General features: G+C 31.9%; 1 protein-coding gene across 1 annotated transcript; it reads left to right on the top strand.

Moving 5' to 3' along the window:
• Positions 1–391: 391 nt before the first annotated feature.
• Positions 392–1,181, top strand: LOC149554360 (uncharacterized). Its single transcript, XM_089833470.1, has one exon. The coding sequence runs from the start codon at positions 522–524 to the stop codon at positions 1,044–1,046; it is 525 nt and encodes a 174-aa protein (XP_089689596.1). The 5' UTR covers positions 392–521; the 3' UTR covers positions 1,047–1,181.
• The last annotated feature ends 22,985 nt before the right edge of the window (positions 1,182–24,166 follow it).

The raw sequence follows: 24,166 nt of genomic DNA, 5'->3' as shown, positions 1-24,166 counted from the left end.
TATCCCGTTGTTCAAAACTCCTCATGAAAAGCACGAGGGAATCTAGTGGGGTTGTCAACAAAGCAGAAAAACACGACGCGCTGCCATATCCTTTTCAGTCAAATCTCTGCATTTATAGTGCGCTGTTCTTTAATGAAAATAAAATTTTGATTTGATGTAATGACGAGGAAGTCGCTGTTGAAAACAAAATTTACATTGACGAGTACAATGCGTACGACTGGTCCTCATTCACCGGCTCTAAAGATTCTAATTGCAATGACTCGGATGCCACTATCTACTGCTCTTGGTGCAAAATCTACATGGACAATGAGTACGATTTCTCATGTTTTACCGGCTCTAGAGATTCTTTAATACTATATTTCCTCTCATTAAGTGGATTGTTCAAGTTGATCACCATATATACGCAACGTGCTCTTTCACATTATCCACCAAGTCATTCTTTCTCAAATTAGCTTCTCATTCCTAATTGCTTTGCAGTCTTAGTCTGTAAATCAATTTGTTTTTTGTTTTGGAATTTGGCGATGGCAAGAGGAAAGAGAAATCTCCAAGTCATGGCAATGAAACACATAAGGAGAGTTTTCTTTAGATTTGTCAATGCCCACAAGGAGGTTCATGGGTATGGGCTTTCTGCAACAAGGAGAAGGTATTTCACATTTGAAGATATGTTAGCAGACAGATCATGTGGTGCACTCCCATCAGATGTTCTAAAGGGGCATTGTGCAGTTTATGTAGGCAGTGAACGATCTAGGTTTATAATCCCCACTGAATATTTGAATCATAATGTGTTCCGGACATTGCTGGATAAGGCAGAGGAAGAGTATGGATTTGATCACCATATGGGACTCATCATCCCCTGTGAAGAGGTTGTATTCCGCTATCTCACATTCTTGTTGAGCAAAAACGATGTAGGACTCAATAATATTAATCTCGATGAGCTTCTTGACTCACCTTCTTCAAGAGAGAGATCTGATTCTCTAGTTACTTCTGGGCAAAGGTTTCATCTGCAAGGAGGCTGGAACTGGGGAAGGGAAAATCATACGGTATAAAGATTCAAGGCCGTACCATGTATAAGTTTGGATATACTACCCAGTTCCCATTTTTGTGCTTAATCATTAGGCACTACCTGTATATTTTGCAAAGAAAGATATTAAAATCAATATACTTCATTATTTGAATGATTACTGTTATTCCTCATTTTATTTTGTTTTTTCCCAAGAGTAGTTAAATCTGTCCAATCGATTGGCTCTGAGATCTTTCCTATGGATTGCTTTGAAGTATAAAATATGTGGAGATAATCTTGACAGTTTTTGTTTTTTAAATTAAGTTCAATGAACAAGGACCCAAATCTCTTATTCATCCAAATAGAATATCATATCATCAAAATATAAATCAATGCTTGTAGACCTGGCCTACAAAGCAAAAAATAGTTTATAATGAGTTTGTATAACAAAAACATAAGCATAAATGTCCTATAAAAATAATTAAAAACTTTAGAAAGTAAAAAAGAAAATAGGAACAATAGAATAAATTTAAGAGAGGCAGAGGTCCATCCAACTACGGCATTCTCTTTCTATTTGATCTTCTATGCCATATACACTACCCTCATAATGCATTTTCACATCATGCCTATCTTAATCTTATTTTGGTTCTGAATATCATCATCCATCCTTTTCATGTACTCCTTATTTCTTTCATAGCCTAAATAGTTTTTTGGTGTTTCCAAGCTCTCAGACCTAGTATTTTAAGTCAAGAATTTCCAAAACTGTCATTTGCAAGTCATGCAGTTGACTCATGCCTCCATCACCATCTTGTTCATCATCTTCCTCATAATCCTTTAGGATATTCTTGTTGGAAATCTCAATGGGAAACAAGATATTGAGAGAGGATATTGAGAGGTGTCAGGAGGGTGGGATGGGAGTGAATATGGATCTATAAAACTTTTCTTTAATAAAACAATTAATTATATTCACACCTTATCCATCTCATATCTCAACTCTCATACCATGTAAACATAAACTTATAATGCTGAAATGAAATAAATCTAAGCATAACATCCATGAAAATATCAACACATAACACAATGATTTTGGTAACCTTGAAATGCTTCCAGTTGAAGGTACAAAATGGGGTGGGGATGAAACCCAAAAGTCTTTACTATTGCAAGAACAAAGTTTTCCTCTTAGGGCTACAATTTGATCATATTTGATGACCTAATCTATAAGGGGTTTTCTCTGCTAAAAGTGTTTGATACTTTTAGGTCTTACCTTGTTAAAGTATCTTACACTTACAATAGAGTAAGGACTCTATTAGGAGATTTAAATAAGGTCTATTAGAACCACTTTGTTAAGAGAATTTTCTTCACTCAATCTATCAAAATTGATTCAGCAATTGATCCTTTAGTTTTCTTTGAAAGCTTTTTTTATAGATCTCCTCTCTTATGTCCTTCTCTGCTAGTTTGTTGTATCTGATCTCCTATTTGACTTAGCCTCATTGTTTTGTTCCTGGCTTGTTCACTCCTTAACACTCGCTTCCACTCACAATTTTGATCTCAAAGGGTTGGAAAACTTCTTAAATAGATAATCAATGATCTATATTTCACCCTTTCACTATTTTACCCTTTTGATTTTCTAGTTGGTTAAACTTATATTCTTAGGATTAATGGCTTTCGACAAAATGTGTAATCTTATCCTTAATTGTCTCTACATTCTTTAAATGTCATGTAGAAGTCAACTAAAATATTTTACATAAGTGTTTGTGCAATTAAAAACTAATATGTCAACATTGGCTTACTTGGCACTTGAATGTTATGACACTCGGGCATAACTACTTTCATTGTGTCACTCACCTATGACACACTCAGCATATACTGACTTTCTCAAATGCTCGGTCACTTCTTTGTTACTCAGCATGTATGTTGACTTGGTCTCTTTTGGGGTGCTCAAATACCTTTGACTTTCTCAACATATGATAAAATATAAATAATTCCTTTGTAGCTCATCCTTTTCTGGATGATTCCGTCATAGTGATGACCACCCCATGTTGCCTTGGAAATGACTAAGTGCTAGACACTAATAGGAAACTAAGGCATAGAGATCAACAATCTCAACCTTTAACATTAGTGGAAAAAACACTTTTTCATAAATTAGCTTTCTATACAAAAATAATCCTCCCCCTAAGACTGTAACTCAAAACTTAATCTCTGCTATAAAATATATACATCTTTGTTAACTCTGATGGTAACTTATCTGATAATTTTGTTTGTGATCTCAACCTCCCCTTTGTGTCATCACCCCTCTTGTTAGAATATTTTCCCCTTTAATCTATGTCATGAAAATATTTCCCTCTTTATTTTATTGCTTATGGTTAGGGATTTGAAGGGGTTAGTTTGTATTTATCCAAAAATGTTGATGACTTGCCAAAATTTCTTCAAGTCTTTTATTCCATCTCTCTCATTTTGATTCCACAACTTGAATATCAATATCTATCTAAGTAGCTAGATCAATTAATCTATCTATTGTTGAAAGATTTGTATCTTTCTTCGTTAAGTTCTAAACTTTAGATCATTCCCTCTAGATTATCTCCAAATGGGGTAGTAGCATGAATTGAATTGAAATTAGTTTATTCTATATGCCACTATCTCTAGCCATTAACTTGGTTAATCTTTTCTAATCAAATTTCAACTTATTATATGACGGTGAGCTTGAACTTGTGTTCTTTCTCAATGAATGTGTACACGCCTTCATATCTTCCTATATCAAATCAATAGAACATTGATTCTCCAATGTGAAGAACTCAACATGACAATTTTTTATCTACACAGAATGAATGGATCTCAAAATTACTTTCAACTGAGTGGTAAGGTTAGAAATATCAACTTGCCTGATTGCAAGTTCTATTGAGACTTTATGAAAAAAAAATTTCTCAAACTTCTTCTTGGACCATCTCATAAATTTATCATTGATCTCTATATCTACACTCTAAACTTTATCAACTATGTGCACCAACTAATCCAAAATTGGATGTTGCACATGAACATCAGAAATATCAAATGTATCAACAAAAATGTCCTTGATATTATGCAATACCTATTTCTTCTTATGTTCTCTTCTTAACTATTCTTGTTTTTTCTTGTGATGTAAAAAGGTTTGCATTTCTTTCACCTTTTCCAATGTCATGTTGTTAAAGTCTTACATAAGAAATGTGATTACTTCATGTAAACTCATTGACGCTTCTATTGCATCATTTGTCTATGTCATCGTCTATAGTTGAGGGTTTGTATCATTTGGTAGTGATATTCATAGATGTTTTCCCTTTGCACCCAATCTAGGTGACTTCTCATGTTAAGTTGATTTAACCTATTGTATAGGTGTAACAATCAATGTTTCTTCTAGGACAACACTTGAAAATTCTATAAGAGATCAAATATCCTCATGTTCTTTGGGTTTCTCTATCTTTTTCATCTCTTTTTCTTCTTTGGTTTTACTCTCATCTAATTTACCATATGTGGCATGGGTTAATTCTACAAACATAATTATTGCCTTGCCCTATTGCTCAATGCTCATGTTAGAAACCACTATAACTAATGTAACTTCGAAATCATTAGTCTTCACACTCTTAATCCTTGGATAGTCTTGTACTTGCAAAAATACTATATTGGTGCTTGGTAGTGATGTATCTAATGTAGCATTTTTAAGATCTTCCTTAGGTAGTACATTCTAATTCTATGGGGATGAATCAAGAATACCCTCAATTGTGACAACACCTAGTTGGTCACACCCTTCTACCAATTTTCATATCTCTTCTTCAGTTTTTTAACTTCTTTTGTATCATCTTGCTCTTTTTTGACTTCTTCACCTCTCTCTTCTTCTTCCTCATCTTCCTTTTAGGCTAATGGAACAAGCAACTAAAGTGCTTCCTTCAATATAGGAACTCTCTCTCTCTCTCTCTCTCTCTCTCTCTCTCTCTCTCTCTCTCTCTCTCTCTCTCTCTCTCTCAAAACTTTTAGAGATTTATTTAACAAAATTTTGTAATCCTTCTCCATAGGCATAAATTTATTTAAAAAATCCTTCAAGGCTATAGATATTTGTTTCTTCCCTAAATCAAGCATTGTTTGTGCTAAAGTGGTCTCTCTCATCCGTCTTTCAGTGGATAATGACCATTTCCACTTAGAATCAATTTTACTGTATAACTTCTCATGAATGCCTTCACCTAGATCTATAGGTGTTGATTTAAACTATATCATCATATCAAACTTAGCTTTCTCAAGCTTCTCTTGATCATTTTTATTTAAAGAATTAAAAGCAATTGTCTTCAATTTTTCTATACTACCTAATTCTTTCATTGTCTCACATACTTGGTCAATAGATGTTGGAGGTGGTATGGGTACAATATGAAGTTTACTTAGATCATCAAATTCAGTTTCTTCATCATCTTATTGCTCCTATGTTATGACCAATTTTCTTGTTGGTCTCTTAGGTAATTATTTCTTTAGTATTTTGGTTGGATTCCTCTTTGATGGAATTTGTTTCTCTTTTTCACATAGGAACTAAGCTACCTTTGATCTTGTACTCACTCTTCTTTCTGGCTCTAGCTCAGATTTTGTGACAGCCTTCATCACAACCTTCTTTATATCCTCTTTCAGTTTTGGATCAACAATTACTACTTTCTTTTTCTTACTTTCCCTAGGCTCCTCAATATTTATCTCTCTGCCTTTGGATCCCTCATATTTAGCTACTTCATCATATTATTCATCCTCTCCTTTTCCTTCAATGATTAGAAGTTGACCTTCGCGAAGTTTTCCCTCAAAAATCTTCTTCCTTTTCCTATCTATTTTAGGGAATTTTTTAATAATGTCATTATAATTTGGCTGTGTCATATATGTTGAAGGGCTTTCCATTCATTTCAATCTATTCTAGATAACTATGTAGTCATTGCTATTGTCACTTCATCAACACTTACTTCTTATTGCATAGGCCTTAGGTAAGCACAACTCTTGATATTACTACCTATACATATATAGAACCTATATATACCATAAACCATATATCATCACAATAATAATCTACAATAAACTTAGATATCATTATTTAGTTCTTCATCTTATTCTTGAATTCCTAAAAATAGTTATCAATAATTGCCTCAAAAAAAATTTCCCAATTGACTTATTAAGTTATTTATTCCATTGTCAATCTACTTCTACCCCATGCTATGGTGCCAATGGTGAGGAATAAATTTTACACATAGACAAGTAGGAAACCAAACTTACATGATGCATTCTTCACTTTCTTTATTGCTCCAAGGTTCTCTGAAAATTGTTGTATTTGCACCTCGACAAGATCATAACTATAATCCATCTTCACAATTTTATATCTAAGGTCTACTATAATGCAAGACACACTATTTAGTTAGCTTGACTGATAGAATATGTGTACAATGATACACATTGAAAACTTGACAACTACATCTTTGATCTGATCAACTAACATTCAATGATGGTTCCACTTTACCTTCATTTGTCTCTTGAAAACATCCCTTATGGAAATTGTCATTGTCTTAGGTCTATCCAAAGTAGGATAACTAGTAACTTGACATATGATAGCCTTATTAATCTTGATTCATCCTCCTTCTAACCATATTTTCATGTCATGCATAATCTTTATCTACTAGACCTTGAAAACCTTCAAAAAAGTTAGAGCATGGGTCAGCCCTTTCTCAACAACAATCTTGTACTCATCCTTCAATACTCCATTATGACACAATTTCTTAAATGCTACATGAAGTTCACAATCTTCAATTTCTCCCATTTTAAACATATAACATGATCACACATCATGAATCATAAATACCTTTGGTGCAATTGATGATAGAGTGTCGAATTCATCACCAGTCAATGCAACATTTGGATATTCATTGAAGTTTGGTGGACACTAATCATTCCTCACAATTCATGCATTTCTCTCCCTCAACATTTCCTTTGAAGCCATAGATGCTAAAGAAGTCATCTTTTAACTATGGTTTTGAACAAATTTACTTCAATGAATTTTGAAAATAGCTTACTCGGCACTCAAGACTTAACTTATTGTGATTTTCCAATTTTCCAATGGCACACTATGATTTGCTTTCTATATTGCTAGAATTACCTTTGAATCAATTGTGCACTAAAAATTACTTGGTGAAATGAAAATGAATATCAAAATTTGATATATATCTTTAATCGATTCATTTAGGTCTATAATAAATGCATTTTTTCTTTAGTAGGTAGACAAGAGTTGTCTCAAGCCCCACAAGTTGTGTTCACACTTCTTTTCCTTCAAATACTGAGTTATTATTACCTGATCATTCAATACCAATTTGTTCGGCCAATAAATCAGCTTGGTTAATGTAAGTGTTTGATCTATAGTGTAATGCTTGGTCAATACAAGTTGTATTGCTAATGTTCGACACTTAATAGTTTAACCTATTCCATTTTCCAATACTTCTCTCATATTTGTCCTAATGTATCTTGAATCATGCTGATATGGACTTTTAATTAATTTTCTTGTTAGGAACTTATGTATGATATAATATTTAAGTATAGAGTCCCTCGGATATATCTTTTCTTAGTTGGATGTGTTGTGATCACCTGGTCCATTCGATTGGGCGATCTCAACTTTTCTTTCTCTAATACTTCCATCTTCTACTATCTTTTTTCATGTTTTTTTCATCTCAACTTTTTGTTTTCCTTTTTTTCTCTCACTATTTGGTGTTGGTGGTTGGGTCCTACAGTTCCTACTAACATGTCCAACCAAGAGACAACTAAAACATACTAGCTTTCTATTCAACCATCTTAAAGTTACCTAAGTTGAAATGTATTTTAATGAAATTATCTTGAATGTGCAAATGCTCTCCACAATAATGACAATTATACCATGTGTTGTAATCCCAATTGTAAGAGTTACCTTTCTTAGATGCATGTGTTTGTCATTCATATTTCTAGTTGGACTTTTCTTTGGATCTACATTCATGAGCTCCATGTCTATTTCTCTAGCACTTGTAACAAATTCCTTCAAATTTAGGTGTGTGAGGTGCATCACTTATCTTTGAATTGCATTCATATGCTTGGTGTCCTTATTTCTCATAATTATAAAAGTTACTAGTAAACTTAGGTTTAGGGTTTTGTTGGCTATTTTAGTTTTTACAAATTTTAGTAGTATGTCCAAGTCTACCATAATATGTCAAGTAGCTTTATCTGATTGAGATAGTGGTTGTTGCACAAATTGCATAATACTGTTATATTGAAATATTTTATTTTATTATGTAATATTGCACCTAGGAACTCCTAGATGGACATGCAACATGTAAAGATTCTCATGGGATATACATGATGAGTTGTATTGTAACATTGTGATAATATTTGATGTAATTATTTAAAATTGGGAAAAATAATTAACTACCTAATATTAAATGTGGGGTCAATGGGTTAGGTAGCACATAGTTTTATCATATGGTTTTTTTAATACCACTTGGCGATTTTGTGAGAATTTCTACTATATAAGCAACCACAAAGGTAGTTGTTGTATGAGAAAGGGAAAAGGGAAAAATGCAAGAGTTGAGTGGGACAAGGCTTGATAGGTTAGCCAAGGAAGCATTTGTGAAGGTTGGAAGCATGGCATGGGATGTGTAGATTCATGCTTGTTCACATGGATTTCTTGGTTGTGACTATGAATTTAAAGGCTTCCAATATTATATTGCAATGGTATTTTTGCTAAATAATATTTGGCAATGGATGCTTTTGGAGGTTGGGTTTTTTTCCCTCATGAGGATTTCCCATGGTATATCTTGTGTCACATTTTTTGTGGATATGTTAGCTATTCTCTTGCATGTGGATTTTAATTGCATATTTGTTTCAAATCTATTATGGTTTATGTAGAAATAATTATATTATTTGTTGAAAGTTTCCTTACAAATGGTATTAGAGCCATATTTTATTGTTGTAACCCTAGATTGAATCCATGTGAATGCTTGAGAGGATAAAAGATAGGGAAAGATAAATGAGTTGTTTATTATAGATCTAAGAGTTTTAGGTTTTCTATTATGCTGAGATCTTGGTAGTTTTTGGGCATGTAAAATTGTTGGAGAAAAGGATTTTTTTGGATATTTCATTTAAATGAGGGTTTTAGAGGTAGATTACAAAAATGATCTCCTAGGAAAAAATAGAACTCACTTTTGGATCTGAGTTGGTTTTTCCATAAATTTTGATATATAATGTGCAGGTATGTTTGGGATCATGGTGTGCCAAAAAGTGACAATCTAAAAAATATGTAGTTCTGAAATGCCTCAAAGCATTTCAAAATATATTCCAACTTTTTTTCCCACCCATCTTGATACCAAACAAAAAAAAATAGCTTTATAAGGCCTAGTATATCTTTGGATACCAACCCTACATGGTCAACTTTTAAAACATCCTGAAAATGTGTTTTTGGCCTATTCTTATATATTTTTAACTTCAAACATGTACCTAATAATTCTCTTTTAACCCAATTTTGATGAAAGGAAAAGGATTTCTTGAGAATGTTCTTAGCTTTCCATAAATGTAATTTAGGTCAAATTACAAGTTGACTAAGTAATTATTACTTATTTTCTAATCTTGTTATGCATAATGTGCTAATTGACACACTGATTAAAAATATCTACAACTTCCAAAGAGTACAACATTTTTGAAATCCAAAAGTTGCATCACATTCTATGACTCTCCTACTATAAGGAAAAAATAAGAAAAACAAAATTTTGCAGAGATTTGAATTAGTTAAGGTGATCAGACATGAGATTTTTTTTACTATGAAAATAGTATGATAAATAATTCATAATTTATTAACTATTTAGAATAAAAAAACTCAAAAATATATTTTCTATCTAGGCATGAGTCTACTTATTATATCTATAATATTATTAAAAAACATTATCATTTGATTTTGATTAAGGTGATCAGACATAAGTCCACTTTTTTTTTTTTTCTATTGCATTAAAATTGAAAATTTTGACCAATCAATTTTATTTCTTATATAAGGCCTAGTATTTTAGAAACAGAATTGCATTTCCTATATACTCTTTTCTCTCAATATTTCTATAAAAATTTCATTGAAAGTTAAAAATTGCACGTCAAGTTGACATAAGCCTGATTTGTTGATTTTTGATTACCACTTAAGGGCACAATTTGGTTGAGCATGATCCTACATATACCGATGCCCTACTTTGGCCATGTTAATAGAAAAATGAAAAAGGTTTTTAGTTTCATCTTGTGATGGCCATCAAATTTAATCCCATCAAAATTTTAGTCACAAAATAAAAATCGCACTGAAAATGGTAAAATGCTTGTCTTGGTAAAATGACCATAACTTTCTCTTAGGATATCAGATTTTAGAGTTCTTATAGTCATTGGAAAGCTAATTTAGAGCACTATAACTTAGTGCAAGTTTGATTTTATGATTTTGACATTTTGTTATGTTTTTGGAGCTCAAAAGTTAGATATATTTTTTATTTTAAGGACATATTAGGGCATAACTTGGGAAGATAGAGTTTGATTTGGGATTTTGAGTATTAAATGGAAAGTTGTTTGAGAGCTCTACACATTGGTTCATATTTGGTTCAAGTTTGGCATGGTTTATTATGTGACATATTGATCTAAATGGTTTATGATATATGTTGACTATGGTGACATTATGAGTTTATGGCATGGTATATTTTGGAGATTTAGATTTGATGTCATTGTATACTCAGATTATATTGTAGATTTGTCCCATGATTATATAGTTATCAATTTTTGGTTTGGATATGTATGGTGACTTGTTGGGTCTACAAGTTGTGTAATGTTGTAAGTGGTCTATACTTATAGGTTGCATTTATAGCTTGGTTATGAGTTATATTTTTCCATTGAACTTTCATTATTGATGTATATTTAGATCAGTGTCTTGTATTTGGGTTGTATATGCCCTAAGTCATATGATTTTCTGATTTTTCTTCATGTAAAAGAGATAAGATGTTCTTACCAGGTACAATAGTGGTGGAGGATTGTTGTGACTATTTTATTCTAACTTGTTGGACACATTGAGAGTTACTTGCTTAGTTCGTGGATGTGACCATGATGTCATAGATTTTGGCATGGCATGATTAGATATGCAGGTACTTTGTTGGTGCTCATTGGTTAGGATTCCCAATTTTTGTATGGTAGGATATCTTTTTATTCATGATCATGCTTATTCAATTTCTTTTGAGGAGCTCATGATGTGCACTTTGAGTTGTCTGATGATTTGATGGCTTTATTTATTCTCATAGTTAGAGGATAGTTTTTCATCATGATATCATTGATATCTTGAATGCACAATTTAGTGGGAGCTTGTGATAGTGATGAGGTGATAGTGGAGGGTTAGTTCCTAGTTTGGTTTATATCTTCTTGGTTTGGAGATCTTAGTTTCACTCAGTATTGACACTTTGGTATTGTGTTTAGACCTAGAGGATCTTCATGTAGGAGATGGATGTTATGATGCCATCGATGACTTGGTACCATGGTTGATTGGGAGTTGTTTTGTCATTGATATATTTATTGAGTATTTGTAGATGTTGGATGTTCGTCTTAGATCCTATTGTTGTAGAAGCATCTTTCACATTTGCATGGTACACTTTGTAATACTCATGTTGTGTGGAGATGGTTCTTCATGGTATGTAGAGATAGTTTTTTCTTCACAGGTGTGTAGAGATGGTTGCATCTTGAAGACTCATGGGGTTCTTGTTAAAGATGTGGTTCATGCTTTCATTTGACATGTTATCCTTGGTGTAAGTATGGTTTCATTATTATGTCATGGTATACTCTTGATGCACATTTAGAGTTTTGACATTTTATGCTATGTTCATATGGATCATGATGTTTCTTTGGTTGAGATGCTTTAGATCATGTTGTCTTGTTTATGTTCCTAAGGCCATGGTTGGAACTTTGACATTGATCTTGACTCATTTTCTTGGTATTGAGTATATTTATCATTTTTTGGACACTTCATGATATTTCTATGTTGCATTTGGAGTTGGCATGGATTGGTTAGATATAGGTTCTCATGGATACTTAGAGAAGATGGTGATGTAGATTTATCTTGGATTAGAAAAGCATTTCTTGTGATAGTTAATGACTTCAACAAAAGGTCTCAGGGGCATTCACTTGATATGGACTTGAGAAGAGATTTTTCTTTGATGAGTCTTGGTTGGAGACCTGGATATCTTGTTGACCATTCTCGTTCCCCACTCTTGTTCTACTCGAAGTTTTACTGCTTGAGAGGTATAGCCCATTGTTTCTCATAGGTGCATTATGTTTTTTCTTGTCTTTCATGGATATGGATCTTGAGCTATGGTACATGAGTTAGTTTTGTGGATCTCATTCGAAAGGTGGGTTAGCATTGATTATCTCCATGTGCATATGTTGTTTCTATGCTTGTTGAGTTTGGGAGATGGTTTTATATTGGGCATGTTCCTTAGATTAGGAATGGTTATTCCTTAGTTTAGGAATGGTTTATGAGTTTGATTTTCTTATGAGAGGCTTACATCCATGACAAGTTATATGGTATTTTTTGGGTGTTGTTTGGGATTCTTGGTTGGGTTTTTTTATGAAGGGGATCATACTTGCACAACTTACATCTAGAGGTATGTGTAGAAGGACATGATGCAGGTTATTATATTTGCATAGCTTTTTTCTAGTCTTGGATATCTTCCAAAATCTTCCAAAATGTTCAGTTTCACTTACATTGGTTTTAATATTGTTTGGAGATTAGAATCATTGGTTTGTGTTAATGTATGTCATTTGAGAGATGGAATGGGTATTCCTTTATCTCTTTCCTTTTTGGGTTGTGGAGAACTTGGGAGACTACTGGAGACTTGTTATAAGAGTTTTTATTATAGGTTATTGGTTTATGTGTTGTGGACTACTACATGGATTCACGTCTTTGAGATGTTGTGAGTGGATTGGTTACAAATTTGACATTATCTTTTGTAGTGGAAGATTCTTGGTGTATATGTGGTAGGAATTTATTTTAAGGCTTGTGATTATAGGTTATAGATTGGATATGTTGATTCTGTAAGATTCATTTGGTATACCTTTGAATGTATGGATAGTTGGATGGGTTTGGCACTTGTTGTGGGTTTTATTTTAGCAATGGATATTTGACAACTATAGGTACAGATGATTACCTTTGGATTAGGTTTTTGTGGTTAGTATTTTAGTTGGTACAATACTTTATGATCTTCTTATGTGACAAGTTGTGTGACTTTCTCTTTGGATGACTTCTATGTATGTCTAGTAGTAGTGACATAATAGGATGTGACATAATTCATATTAGAGATGATGGATACTTTGATTTTTTTGTAAGTACCAAGATGGAGCACTTGGTGTACTTTGATCCATAATGGTGGATGCGCTAGGAGGGATTATTTCCTTGTTCATTTATGTGGCTATAGATTGATCGTATGTAATGTATACAACAAGTGGGAGATTTTGGAGATAATGGGTGTTACACACATTGCATATTATTGTTATATTTTATTTTATTTTATTTTATTTTTTAATGTTATACCTAGGAGTACCTAGATTGACGTACACTATGTAAAGATTCTGATGGGATATACTTTATGAGTTTTATTGTAACATTTTGATAATATTTGATTTAATTATTTAATATTTGGGAAAAGAATTAAATGTCCAATATTAAATTTGGGGTCAATGGATTAGGTATCACATGGTTTATGTAATACCATTTGGTGGTTTTGTGGGACTTGCTACTATATAAGCATCCACAAGGGTATTTGTTGTATGAGAAAGACAAAAGGGATAAAGAGAAGAGTTGAGTGGGACAAGGCTTGACAGGTTAGCCAAGGGAGCATTTGTGAAGTCTGGAAGCATAGCTTGGATGTGTGGATTCATGCTTTTCCATGTGGATTGCTTGGTTGTGGCTATGGCTTTGAAGGCTTCCATGGTTGTATTGCTCTAGTATTTTTGATGAATAATACCTAGTGATGGATGCTTTTGGAGGCTGGGTTTTTTTCCCTCAACGAAGGTTTCCCATGGTATATCTTGTGTCATATGTTTTGTAAGTATGTTGTATACTATTTTCCATGTGGATTTCAATTGCATATTTCTTTTAGATCTATCATGGGTTATGTGGAAATGGTTATATTATTTGTTATAAGCTTCCGTACATGACTTTGTATTTCACATTTTTTTGTTCTCCACTCTTTGATGACTATCATTCCTCAATAGATATGAAGAATGCTTGACATGTCCTAGACCAAAAGTGTCACCAAATGAACATGGTGATCTCATTAGTTCTTCAAAGTATTATTTTGCTTCACTTCATTTGTTCTTTCTTAAATCTCAACTCATTTCTTAGTTGGCCACTCTATGATTTCATATTTGCGATCTCCATATCTTTTATGTTCAACTCCTAATTTGAAAGTAAAAATTTGTTCATCATGTCCAACTAATTATTAGTAAGCTTTTGCACATCAAATGATCTTTCTTCAAGTCTAGTAGCAATTTTTTTTTCATCTTCTTCTGCCATGATTCTATCTTCTTCAACTTTCTTCTTTTGTTTGATCACCTCACATAGTCTTACTAATTGAATTACTTGTTCTCTCTTGAGTTGTCTCACTTCTTTACTTAGAATGTTGTTCTTCTCTAGTAGATATTCTATTGTTGCATCACTATCAATCGTATTCTCATTGTTAAGCAATCCTTTGACATCAAGTTCCTTTTATAGTGTGTCATTCTATTGAATGGTCATATCTTTCCTTTTCTTTAAGGACTTGCTTATCTCGTATTTTTCTCCTTCAAGTTGCTACAGTATAATCAAGATTTCAATGATTTGGTTATCAATGTTTTTTCACATAATTTATTCCTCGATTTTAATATCTTTTCCTCTCAAGCTTTTCAACTTCATTAAGTATACCTATGCATTGATACCAATTGTTAGAAATATCAATGGGAAACAAGATACTGAGAGGGGAGAGGGGGTTGAATAAGAGTCTATTAAAAATTTCTTTGACAAAACAATTAACTATATTCATACCTAATCCATATGATATCTTAGTTCTCATACCTTGTAAACATAAACTTGTAATGTTGAAATGAAATCCATGTAAGCATAACATCCACAAAAATATCAACACATAACACAATGATTTTGGATATCTAGAAACACTTCATGTTGAAGGTAAAACTGGGGTGGTAATAAAACTCACAAATATTTACTATTGGAATACCAAAGTTTTCTTGTTAGGGCTAAAATTTGATCATATATGATGATCCAACTTGTGAGTTATTTTCTCTAGTAATTAGTTTAAAATTTTTAGGTCTTACCTTGTTAAAGTATTTTACACTTACAATAAAGTAAGAATTTTGTTAGGAGATTTAAATAAGGTCTATTAGAAACACTCTATTAAGGGATTTTCCCTTACTCACTCTATCAAAATGAATTCAGTTGTTGATCCTTAAGTTTTCTCTTAAAGTTGTTTATGGATCTCCTCTCTTCAACATCTAAATTTAATCTCCTTATTTGATATGCTTTATTATGTCCTTCATTGCTAGGTTGTTGTGTCTGATCTCCTATCTAACTTAGCCTCCTTGCTCTATTCTTAGCTTGTTCACTCCTTAACACTCACTTCCACACACTATTTTAATCTTTAAGGGTTGGAACCCTTCTTAAATATATAATCGTAGAAAGTTCAAATCTTCATCAATGATCAATATTTCATCGTTTTGCAATTTTACCCTTCTAATTTTTTGATTGATTAATCTTATTTTCTTATGATTAATTTCTTCTAACAAAATTTGTAATCCCCTCCTTCATTGTCTCTACAATTTTTAAATGTCATGTAGAAATTTGCTAAAATAATTTATACACTTTTGTTTATGAAATTAGAAACTCATATTTCAAAATTGGTTTATTTAGCACTTGAATGTTATGATTCTTGATTATAATGACATTCATGTTGTCACCTAGCTTATAGATGCTCGACATATACTAGCTTTCTCAAATACTTAGTCACTTATGTGGTACTCGGCATGTATGTTGACTTAGTCTCTAATAGGGTGCTCAAAAACCTTTGACTTTATAGACATATGATAAAATATAAAAATGTCCTTTATAGCTTGACCTTCTTTGGCTGGCTTGATCAGAGTGATGACCACCCAACAATGCCTTGGAAATGACTAAGTGTTAGAAACTAATAGTAAAGTTAGGCTTAGAGATCAAAAATTGTATCCTTATAGAGATTCATTAACCTCATTATTGTCCAAAAATTATTAGGAGGGTGAGTCCTCAAGAATAATAAATTAAGAGGTTCAAATTGGTTCTCCTAAGTGTGTTTATGGGCACATTGATTAAAGATAATGCTATCAAGTTTCTCCATAGTTGTATACTTAGTGAGATTGTTCAAAATGGATCTCAAAATCTTAGAAAAAGAAATTAATTTAATAGGAATAAAAGACATATGTCTCTTATTATAAGTTTTTTAAAGTACCATTGGCTAACTTTCTATCAAAAATGTCAATAAAAGAGAAGGAAGAAATTGCAAACTTGTTCTTCATGCATTTTATGATAACTTCCTTGGATTTAATACTAATATTCTTAGGTTGTAAAATATTTAGGTTCATCATAGGAATTTCTTTTGTTTGAAGTAGCCTTAAGTTTACTATTAATAATCATGGTAGGACTATTAATGCCCATACTAGGTTTTAGTTTCTTGCAAGAATAAAATAGGACTTTAAAAAGTGAAAAGTTAGGGGAGATGATAGATCAGGAGGGTTTTGACCATGATTATTATGGGATAATGTGGTAGAATAAAATTTACTACACATTTTTTTAAAATATTATAAATTGAACAAATTTAATTTTTATGTACTAAACAATAAAACCTCTTGGACAGATATATCATTTAAAGATAAAAGTGACAACATTGTAACTGATTTTTTTTGGGAACCTTAGATAATGAGCTTAATGAAATAAACCATGATCTTCTTCTCTAAAGATAATTAGAGTCTCATTATTCACATAAAGAGAAGATGTCCCTAGAAAGAGCCTCTTTATTCATTATACGCAAGAGTATTGTCTATGATTATTAGCTCTAGTTTTCAATTAATTTTTTAATGCATGTGTTATAGGAAATTTAAATATCTTATACCATTTACATAATGAAGATCTACTTCTTCAGTGTGGCAAAAGATTGTTGTGTTGCAAAAGAGGCTTTGGGCATCTGTGAAATAACAACAATGTCACATACTATCATGAGAGAATATAAATGGCTCATAAAGTAATGATGCCATTACTTCACTAGATGAGAGTGAGAAGGGCTATAGAGTAGAGACATGCCACCATTTCACCCAAGTGACACACATATAGTTACAAGATGGAAACATATCATTATTTTGTGAGCAAAGAAAATTTAAATTTTATAAAATTATTGTAAAAAATCCTCAAGATGTAATTCACTAGTTTGATTTGGATAGCAATTCAAATATTGTATTGAATTTCTAAATGTGTATATTAACAATGTCATGTTAGACTTCAAATAAGGATGCATGAATTAGGAAGAAAGATTGTATGCATGATGTATGATACTGAATAAAGGATTTCAAACATGCTTGATTTTTTGTTGGAGATCATAAAATGTAAAATTTTGAGGTGATATTTATAAGCTCAAATGTGCCAAAATTTTTTGTGAGCATGAAATTCATTTATATAAGTCTAGTTGTTATGAGAAAAATTCTAGCATGAATGTTGATGGTACTCTTTTGGGGGATTACCCTATCATTTCTAGACCATTAGGGAGATTGATAGTATTATCATATATTGCATTCATGTTAGGGCTTGTCATTGATGTTGACATATTGAAGATTAATAGAGAAACACATAGTGTTTAAGGTTGTAATGATCAAGGATTAAAGCTGAGGTCAAGTGTAGTTGAGGAAATGTTCTACTATGTGTCCCAATGTCATGAGTAAGAGAACACATAGAAAGAAAAAGACTAGTTTTAGTTATCCAAGATTTATAGAAGATAGTATATAGATAGAGTTCCTAGGAAATAGTTTCTAGTAATAAGATTATATCTCCTAAAATGGATAGAATCTAGTTGAGCATAGGTGGACAAAGATAGAAGACTTCACGATGATGACACCAATGAGCATGTAAAGTATGAGGTGGCATGTATGAATATCTGTAAAGATTCTGAGCTAATAGTGTTACATAGTTATGAAAAGATGTTATGTAGTATGTATTGTTTCATCTTAATGAGCTCCTATTGTAATTGTAAATTGTGAAAGCCTCAAGGATGACTCAATGTTTGAGGACTTAATATAAAGGAATTTTTTCCCCCTTGTGCTTAAGTATGGATGCATTAAATGAATTAAAACTAATGAAACAAATTGTAAGTTCAAAGTATATACAACTAAATGATCGAAGGAATTTGAGTGATGTAAGTTTATGATTTTCTATGGAGATTTGAGAAGTATTTTATGTAGCAGAGGCACAATGAATGAGTGTAGTGATTATATTTAGTAGAGTTTATTGGTGGATAGTTGATCTTTTAGTATGTTTTTAAAGGAATAATATAGAGGCCAGTTGGAAAGTTAGTTTGGTGGTCTTTCTATTGAAGCTATTTTTACAGTGGGTCATTATGTCTTGCACAACTTCTAACAGGGTTAAAATATCCTCACATGAATTCTAAGTCTCCTAATAGGGACTGATATGTACTAAATGTACTTCATTGGCTCCTATTAGATTCCATCCTCTTGCAAAAAAATTATATATTAGTACATATTTTTGGGCTATTATCCCCATTGTGGTTTTCCCTCTAATGAAGGGTTTCCCTAGTTAACAAGTTTGGTGTTATTGTGTATGATTATCTTGGTGTGGTTATTGCACTTGTTGATTACATGTTTCATATTTACTAAGGATGAGAAACTTGTTTTTATTACATAGCCAATTCAACCAGCCACCTCCCCCCACCCCAAAACCCCCACCCCACCCCTTTCTATTAGTTATCTTGGTAAACTTCACTTTTTACAAAAAATTTCATGCATGTAAAATTTATTATTAAATAAGGAACCAATTTTTTGGTCACAACAAAATAAAAAATAAGTCAATTGCAATAAACAAATTCTATAATGGGAGCCCCCACAAAAACTTATTCATGGAACAAGAATCTTGAACTCATTATGTAGCCTAAAATGAATGAATGATAAGAAGAATAGTTAGATACCATCACTAGCCTCTTGTCTATTGGATGGGTTCTGAAAACCAACTATGTTTCATACCAAAATGATATGCTAAAATTAGAGGCAAAGTAAGATAGAGTCAATTGTACCATCTTCAATTGGAAGCACTTCAATTTACTAATTGTTTAGCACCTATTTAATGAAAGATCGTCACTTGCTTCCATTTCTCTTCCTTTCTTCCTTTTTTTTTTCATTTCTCCTAGGTGGATTTGGGGTAAGACCTAATTGATCATCTTTAAAGATCCTATTTTTGTGGTGTTATGATCAAGAAAGGATCTAACCATTTAGGTCTTCTCTTTGTCTCATCCAATCACCTATAATATATTTTCTACATTACAACATCTATATCTAGAGTTCTACACTAGATTTCTAGGATTCGAGACCTATTTTAGGATTATAAATGAATCGTATAGGCTATGGTCCCTAGTTGACAAAGACATAGTGTGTGTCTACCCAATAAAGGATAAAGTTTTCCCCTTCTAGGCCAATTACCAACACAATGTGTCCCTTCTTGGGTTGTATTTTGGGTTTTCTTCATATGTCTTGTATCCAGATTGTTCTTAGGTGTTAACTTCTTGGTGGGTTGACCTATGAGAAAAATTTAGGTTTGATCCCTTTATAAAACCATCCATTTTTCATATCACACATACAAAATCTCCTAGTATATTCTTAATCACTATCGAGCATTCAAGTCTCGAAGCATCCTTCAAGAAATTTCTCCACTGAAGATCACAGATTTAAGAATTCAAAAAATTGGAGGAGTTCATCCTCAAGATCTCCCTCAATCTATGCAAGGTCCCTTTTTATATCCTCTACATCCATTTATCCACATTCATGATTGAATAAAATTGGTAAAGAGAGCTCATTGTATTTGATTTCAAAGATCCTACTATTGTAAGGTGAATTTGTAAATTTACTCTATATTTCTGTAATTTAATTGTTTCAATTCTAGGTTAATTGATAAATGGATATTTAACTAAGGAAAACCCCTAATCAACAACCTATTCTATTTTATTTTACAAATTTTAAATCTTAGATTGGCAAATAGATCACAAATTTAGATACCCTTTTCATCATTATGTAGAACACCCAAATTAGAATCAAGGTTGGACATAGTTGAGAAGGGTCTCATAGGTCAACCCTATGTCAATGAGGGTTGTAGTGGTTAATGCCAGAAAAAAGTTATGCCCTTTCCAGATCCGTGAAACATTTTTGGGTTTTGTGGACTTTAGTATTTGAGGCCTAAATTTGGCATCATTTATTAGTTTGGAATAGCTCAACAAGCATAGAATCAGATCCAAAAGGTGAGTCTTATATCCTCTTTTTTTCAACATATCTACTTATTACATTTACATATTTTATCCTATCTCTCATTATAACTAAGCATTTCCAAGGACTTTTGCATCTTTTCCTTTATTCTATTCATTAAGATCTAACTTTTATTGGTGCCCTTTTCTCACTTGGATAGAAGTAATATTTGTAGATTTAGTTTTTTAGAATTGGATAGAAACTATCAATTTTCTTGATTCCCTCTTTTAGTTGTATAATAGTGGTTATGTGATGAAATTAAGTTTTATTTACTTGCTTTATATTTTTCCCTTAACATCTTTGGTGAATTTGACTTTGAATACTTCCCCTTTTAATTTTGGAGTTATATTATTGTAGTTTATTGCATTATCTTGGGATCTATCTTTGCAATCTCATTAGATTATATTCTATGCTTTATGATTTACTTCATATCATAAGGTTACATTTCTTGTTTTTCTTCTTTCCTTGTTTAATTTATAAGATTTATAACCTTAATTCTTACTTATAGTATTCTTGTTAGGAGAATTCATAGACTGATGGCTTAGTTTGATCCAGATTTATCTTCTCCTATCTATAGGAACATTAGTGGTCATATGGTTTCCAATGATCTTAATCCCTATATTGAGTATGAATCTTCTCACCCATCTCATGATAGGGATGAGGCTTTAAGGGTTCCTCTTGAATAGGTTCATAAGCTCACAATTGAAATTGATAAAGTGAATGATTCTCTTAGTCAAGAGAATCATAATAGTGATACTTTTGCTACTTTCAATGCCCTTAAGAAAGTGATCTATAATAATGATCATGGAGTTAATCTTTTCCATTGTCTCATTCACCTTGTCCATTCGCATGTTAGGCCTTTAGCTCAAGTTGCATCTAAAATAGGAATGGCTCTACTTGTTACTACTCTTGAATCTATCTTACCTATTTTTGCACCTATCCCTAGAGATCCTACTTATGTTGCTCCTATCGTGACTACTTATGTTTAACTATCTAATCCTTCTATTAATATTCTTCCCATCCCTTCTTTTCTAGTGAGTTTTTTTTCTTGCCTGACTGCCTACTTTACAACCCTTATTCAATATTATTCCTTACACATATCCTAATCCTCCTACTATGCTTCCTAGTGTCTCATTTATAGCACCTTCTCCTCTATCTAACTCATACATTATTCCCAGTGTGTCAAATGTGTCAATGCTACCTATTTCCTCTAATGATTCCACTATTATAGTCTTTCCCAAATTATTTATTCTTTGAAGAAATAAAAAATCTTTTCTTACTCAATCTAAATTTGGTGTGCCTATATATAATATGGGTAGTTTATTTTCTCCACAAAAACCTAATATTCCTCTCCTTGGTACTTATAATGGTAAATGTGAACATGTTACACATATTAAAAAATTCCAAGTTCTATGTAGTTATTAATATTATGGCCATAGGATTTTAGCTAAGTTATATACTCGTATCTTTTGTGATAAATATTTGCAATGGCATTATTGTTTTTCACCATATTCTATTGTTTTCTTAAAAGAAAACAATATCATAAATGTTTTAATGCCTTTATACAACAATTTTAGAACAATATCAAATGCTTTAGTGTGTTTTCTAATTTCATGCATTGTAAACAAGGTCATACATAAAAAGTGATTGATTTTATTGTTAGATTTGAGAATTATTATGCTCAGATTACTTAAGCATATGTTTATTGTGAATTTTTAGGAAAAAAATAAAATAGAGATAAGATTCTACTTACTCAATTTACTTCCATTTCACAACTTTTTGCAATGCTTCATCATTATCAATTACAAGATAGACACTTTGAGAGCACCACTTAAAAGGATCCTTTACCTATCAATAAGAGTGGTGTTGCACCTACTCATAAAAACTTCAAAATATATTTAAAGGTTAAGAATGAAAAAATATAGTAGATGAATAAGTAGTTGTTGTATCCTTAGGTGGCATTACTTCTTCCTTATTTTTTGGATGAGTCTAATGTCTCTTCCTCTTTTTGAGTCCTTATAATATATTATGGGAAGGTTGAGTAGTGCTAATATTATTATACTCCCTCATATTAAACCACTTCTTCCTTCTATGACATCAAGTCTTCACTTTGATCTTAAAGCCTTTTTTCAATATCGTCATCACCTTGGACATGATAATGAGGTGGGTTATGCTTTGAAATATAAGATTCGAGATTTTATTAAACTTAATGCTTTATTTTTTCATAGTCATGATAATATAAATAAATTTTTGGAACCTCCTAATGAAAATTTTAAATCTATACTAATCATTTACCTCAACATGCTACTAATATACCATTGTTCAACCTTTTTCTTCTTCTTCTCACACTATGAATGTCACTAATGATACCTTGTCGGAAGAGAATGATCACACTATTACCATTATCTAGATCATGTACCTCAACATCCACTTTCACCTAAGAATAAAGTTCCATCTATATCTCCTAATCTACATAAGCCTAAACCTAAATGTAAGTGTACTAGAGCAGTTGCTATTTCATTTAATGAATCTATTATTTTCAAGGCTCTTAATTGTCTTCTTTATATTATTAGTTGAATTTATAAGTATCCTTCTTACAAATGTCATTTTTATCCTAATTATGTGGTTAATGTTATGACTGAGAAACATTTTTATGCTAAGAAAGTACCTCAGGAATCCTACGATTCAACTAATACGTGGATTATAACTTGTAATGATTCTTTGTATTCCTCTCAAGGTTCCATTTCCTTTCCCTTTTGGCTCTATAGTAAAGTAGTGAATAGTACCTTTTTTCATTCCTACTTCTGATTATTTCTAAGTTAAGTTCAACTTACTATAGTTGACTTCCATGCAAGCCATTTTTTCTCCTGTTCATCAGTGCATTTAGTTTCCTTATGATGGTGAGATTAAGATGATCAATCATAGTGTTTATCATCCTTCTAGGCTTTGAAATTGTGATACCCTTAATTTATTTTGGACTTATATTCCTGCTACACCTCCTATTCGTCTTAATTATCTTATTCAATCTTATCAATCTCATAAATCTCAAAAGATTTATGAACTAAGTATGTTTAGGGATGTCTAAAATAGGTCTTTTTTATAAACCTTCTACTCCTATTTCTTTTAATACTTCTATTTCTAATGGTTAATCACCTCTTTCATCTAGTATGATCCCTCTATCTAGTTTGTTTACCCCTTCTAGTGTAATCCATGCTTCTAGTGTGGTTCCTCTCACTAGCATGGTTCGTACTTCTAGCATGGTTCCTCCTTATATCTCTCAATCTACTTTTGTTCCTACTTTTATCCCATCTAAGAATGTTAAGGAACCTATTATTATTGACTCTTATTCTTCTCAAAATTTGTTTGGTAAGGTTAAGTGTAACCAACATGCATATGAATGTCAAAAGAATGACAAGGGTTGTTCTAATTCTTGTTTTCATGATTTTAATAAGTCCATGTCTATAGAAGAAGTTAATTATACTAGAGAGATAGATAAATGCGATATTCATATTTTAGATTCTATTTATATTAATATTGATGAAGATAATAAATTATATGATAATAAGCATGATA

Source organism: Cupressus sempervirens, chromosome 5 (assembly GCF_028749045.1).
Source record: "Cupressus sempervirens isolate cs-2001-9-10 chromosome 5, ASM2874904v1, whole genome shotgun sequence".
NCBI classification, from domain to species: Eukaryota; Viridiplantae; Streptophyta; class Pinopsida; order Cupressales; family Cupressaceae; genus Cupressus; species Cupressus sempervirens.
Note: the sequence above shows the minus strand (reverse complement) of the source record. Positions and strands in the feature narration are given on the sequence as shown.

What these genes read in the sequence shown, in the direction of transcription:
- LOC149554360 (XM_089833470.1), top strand. Translation starts at nt 522, where the DNA reads ATGGCAAGAGGAAAGAGAAATCTCCAAGTCATGGCAATGAAACACATA.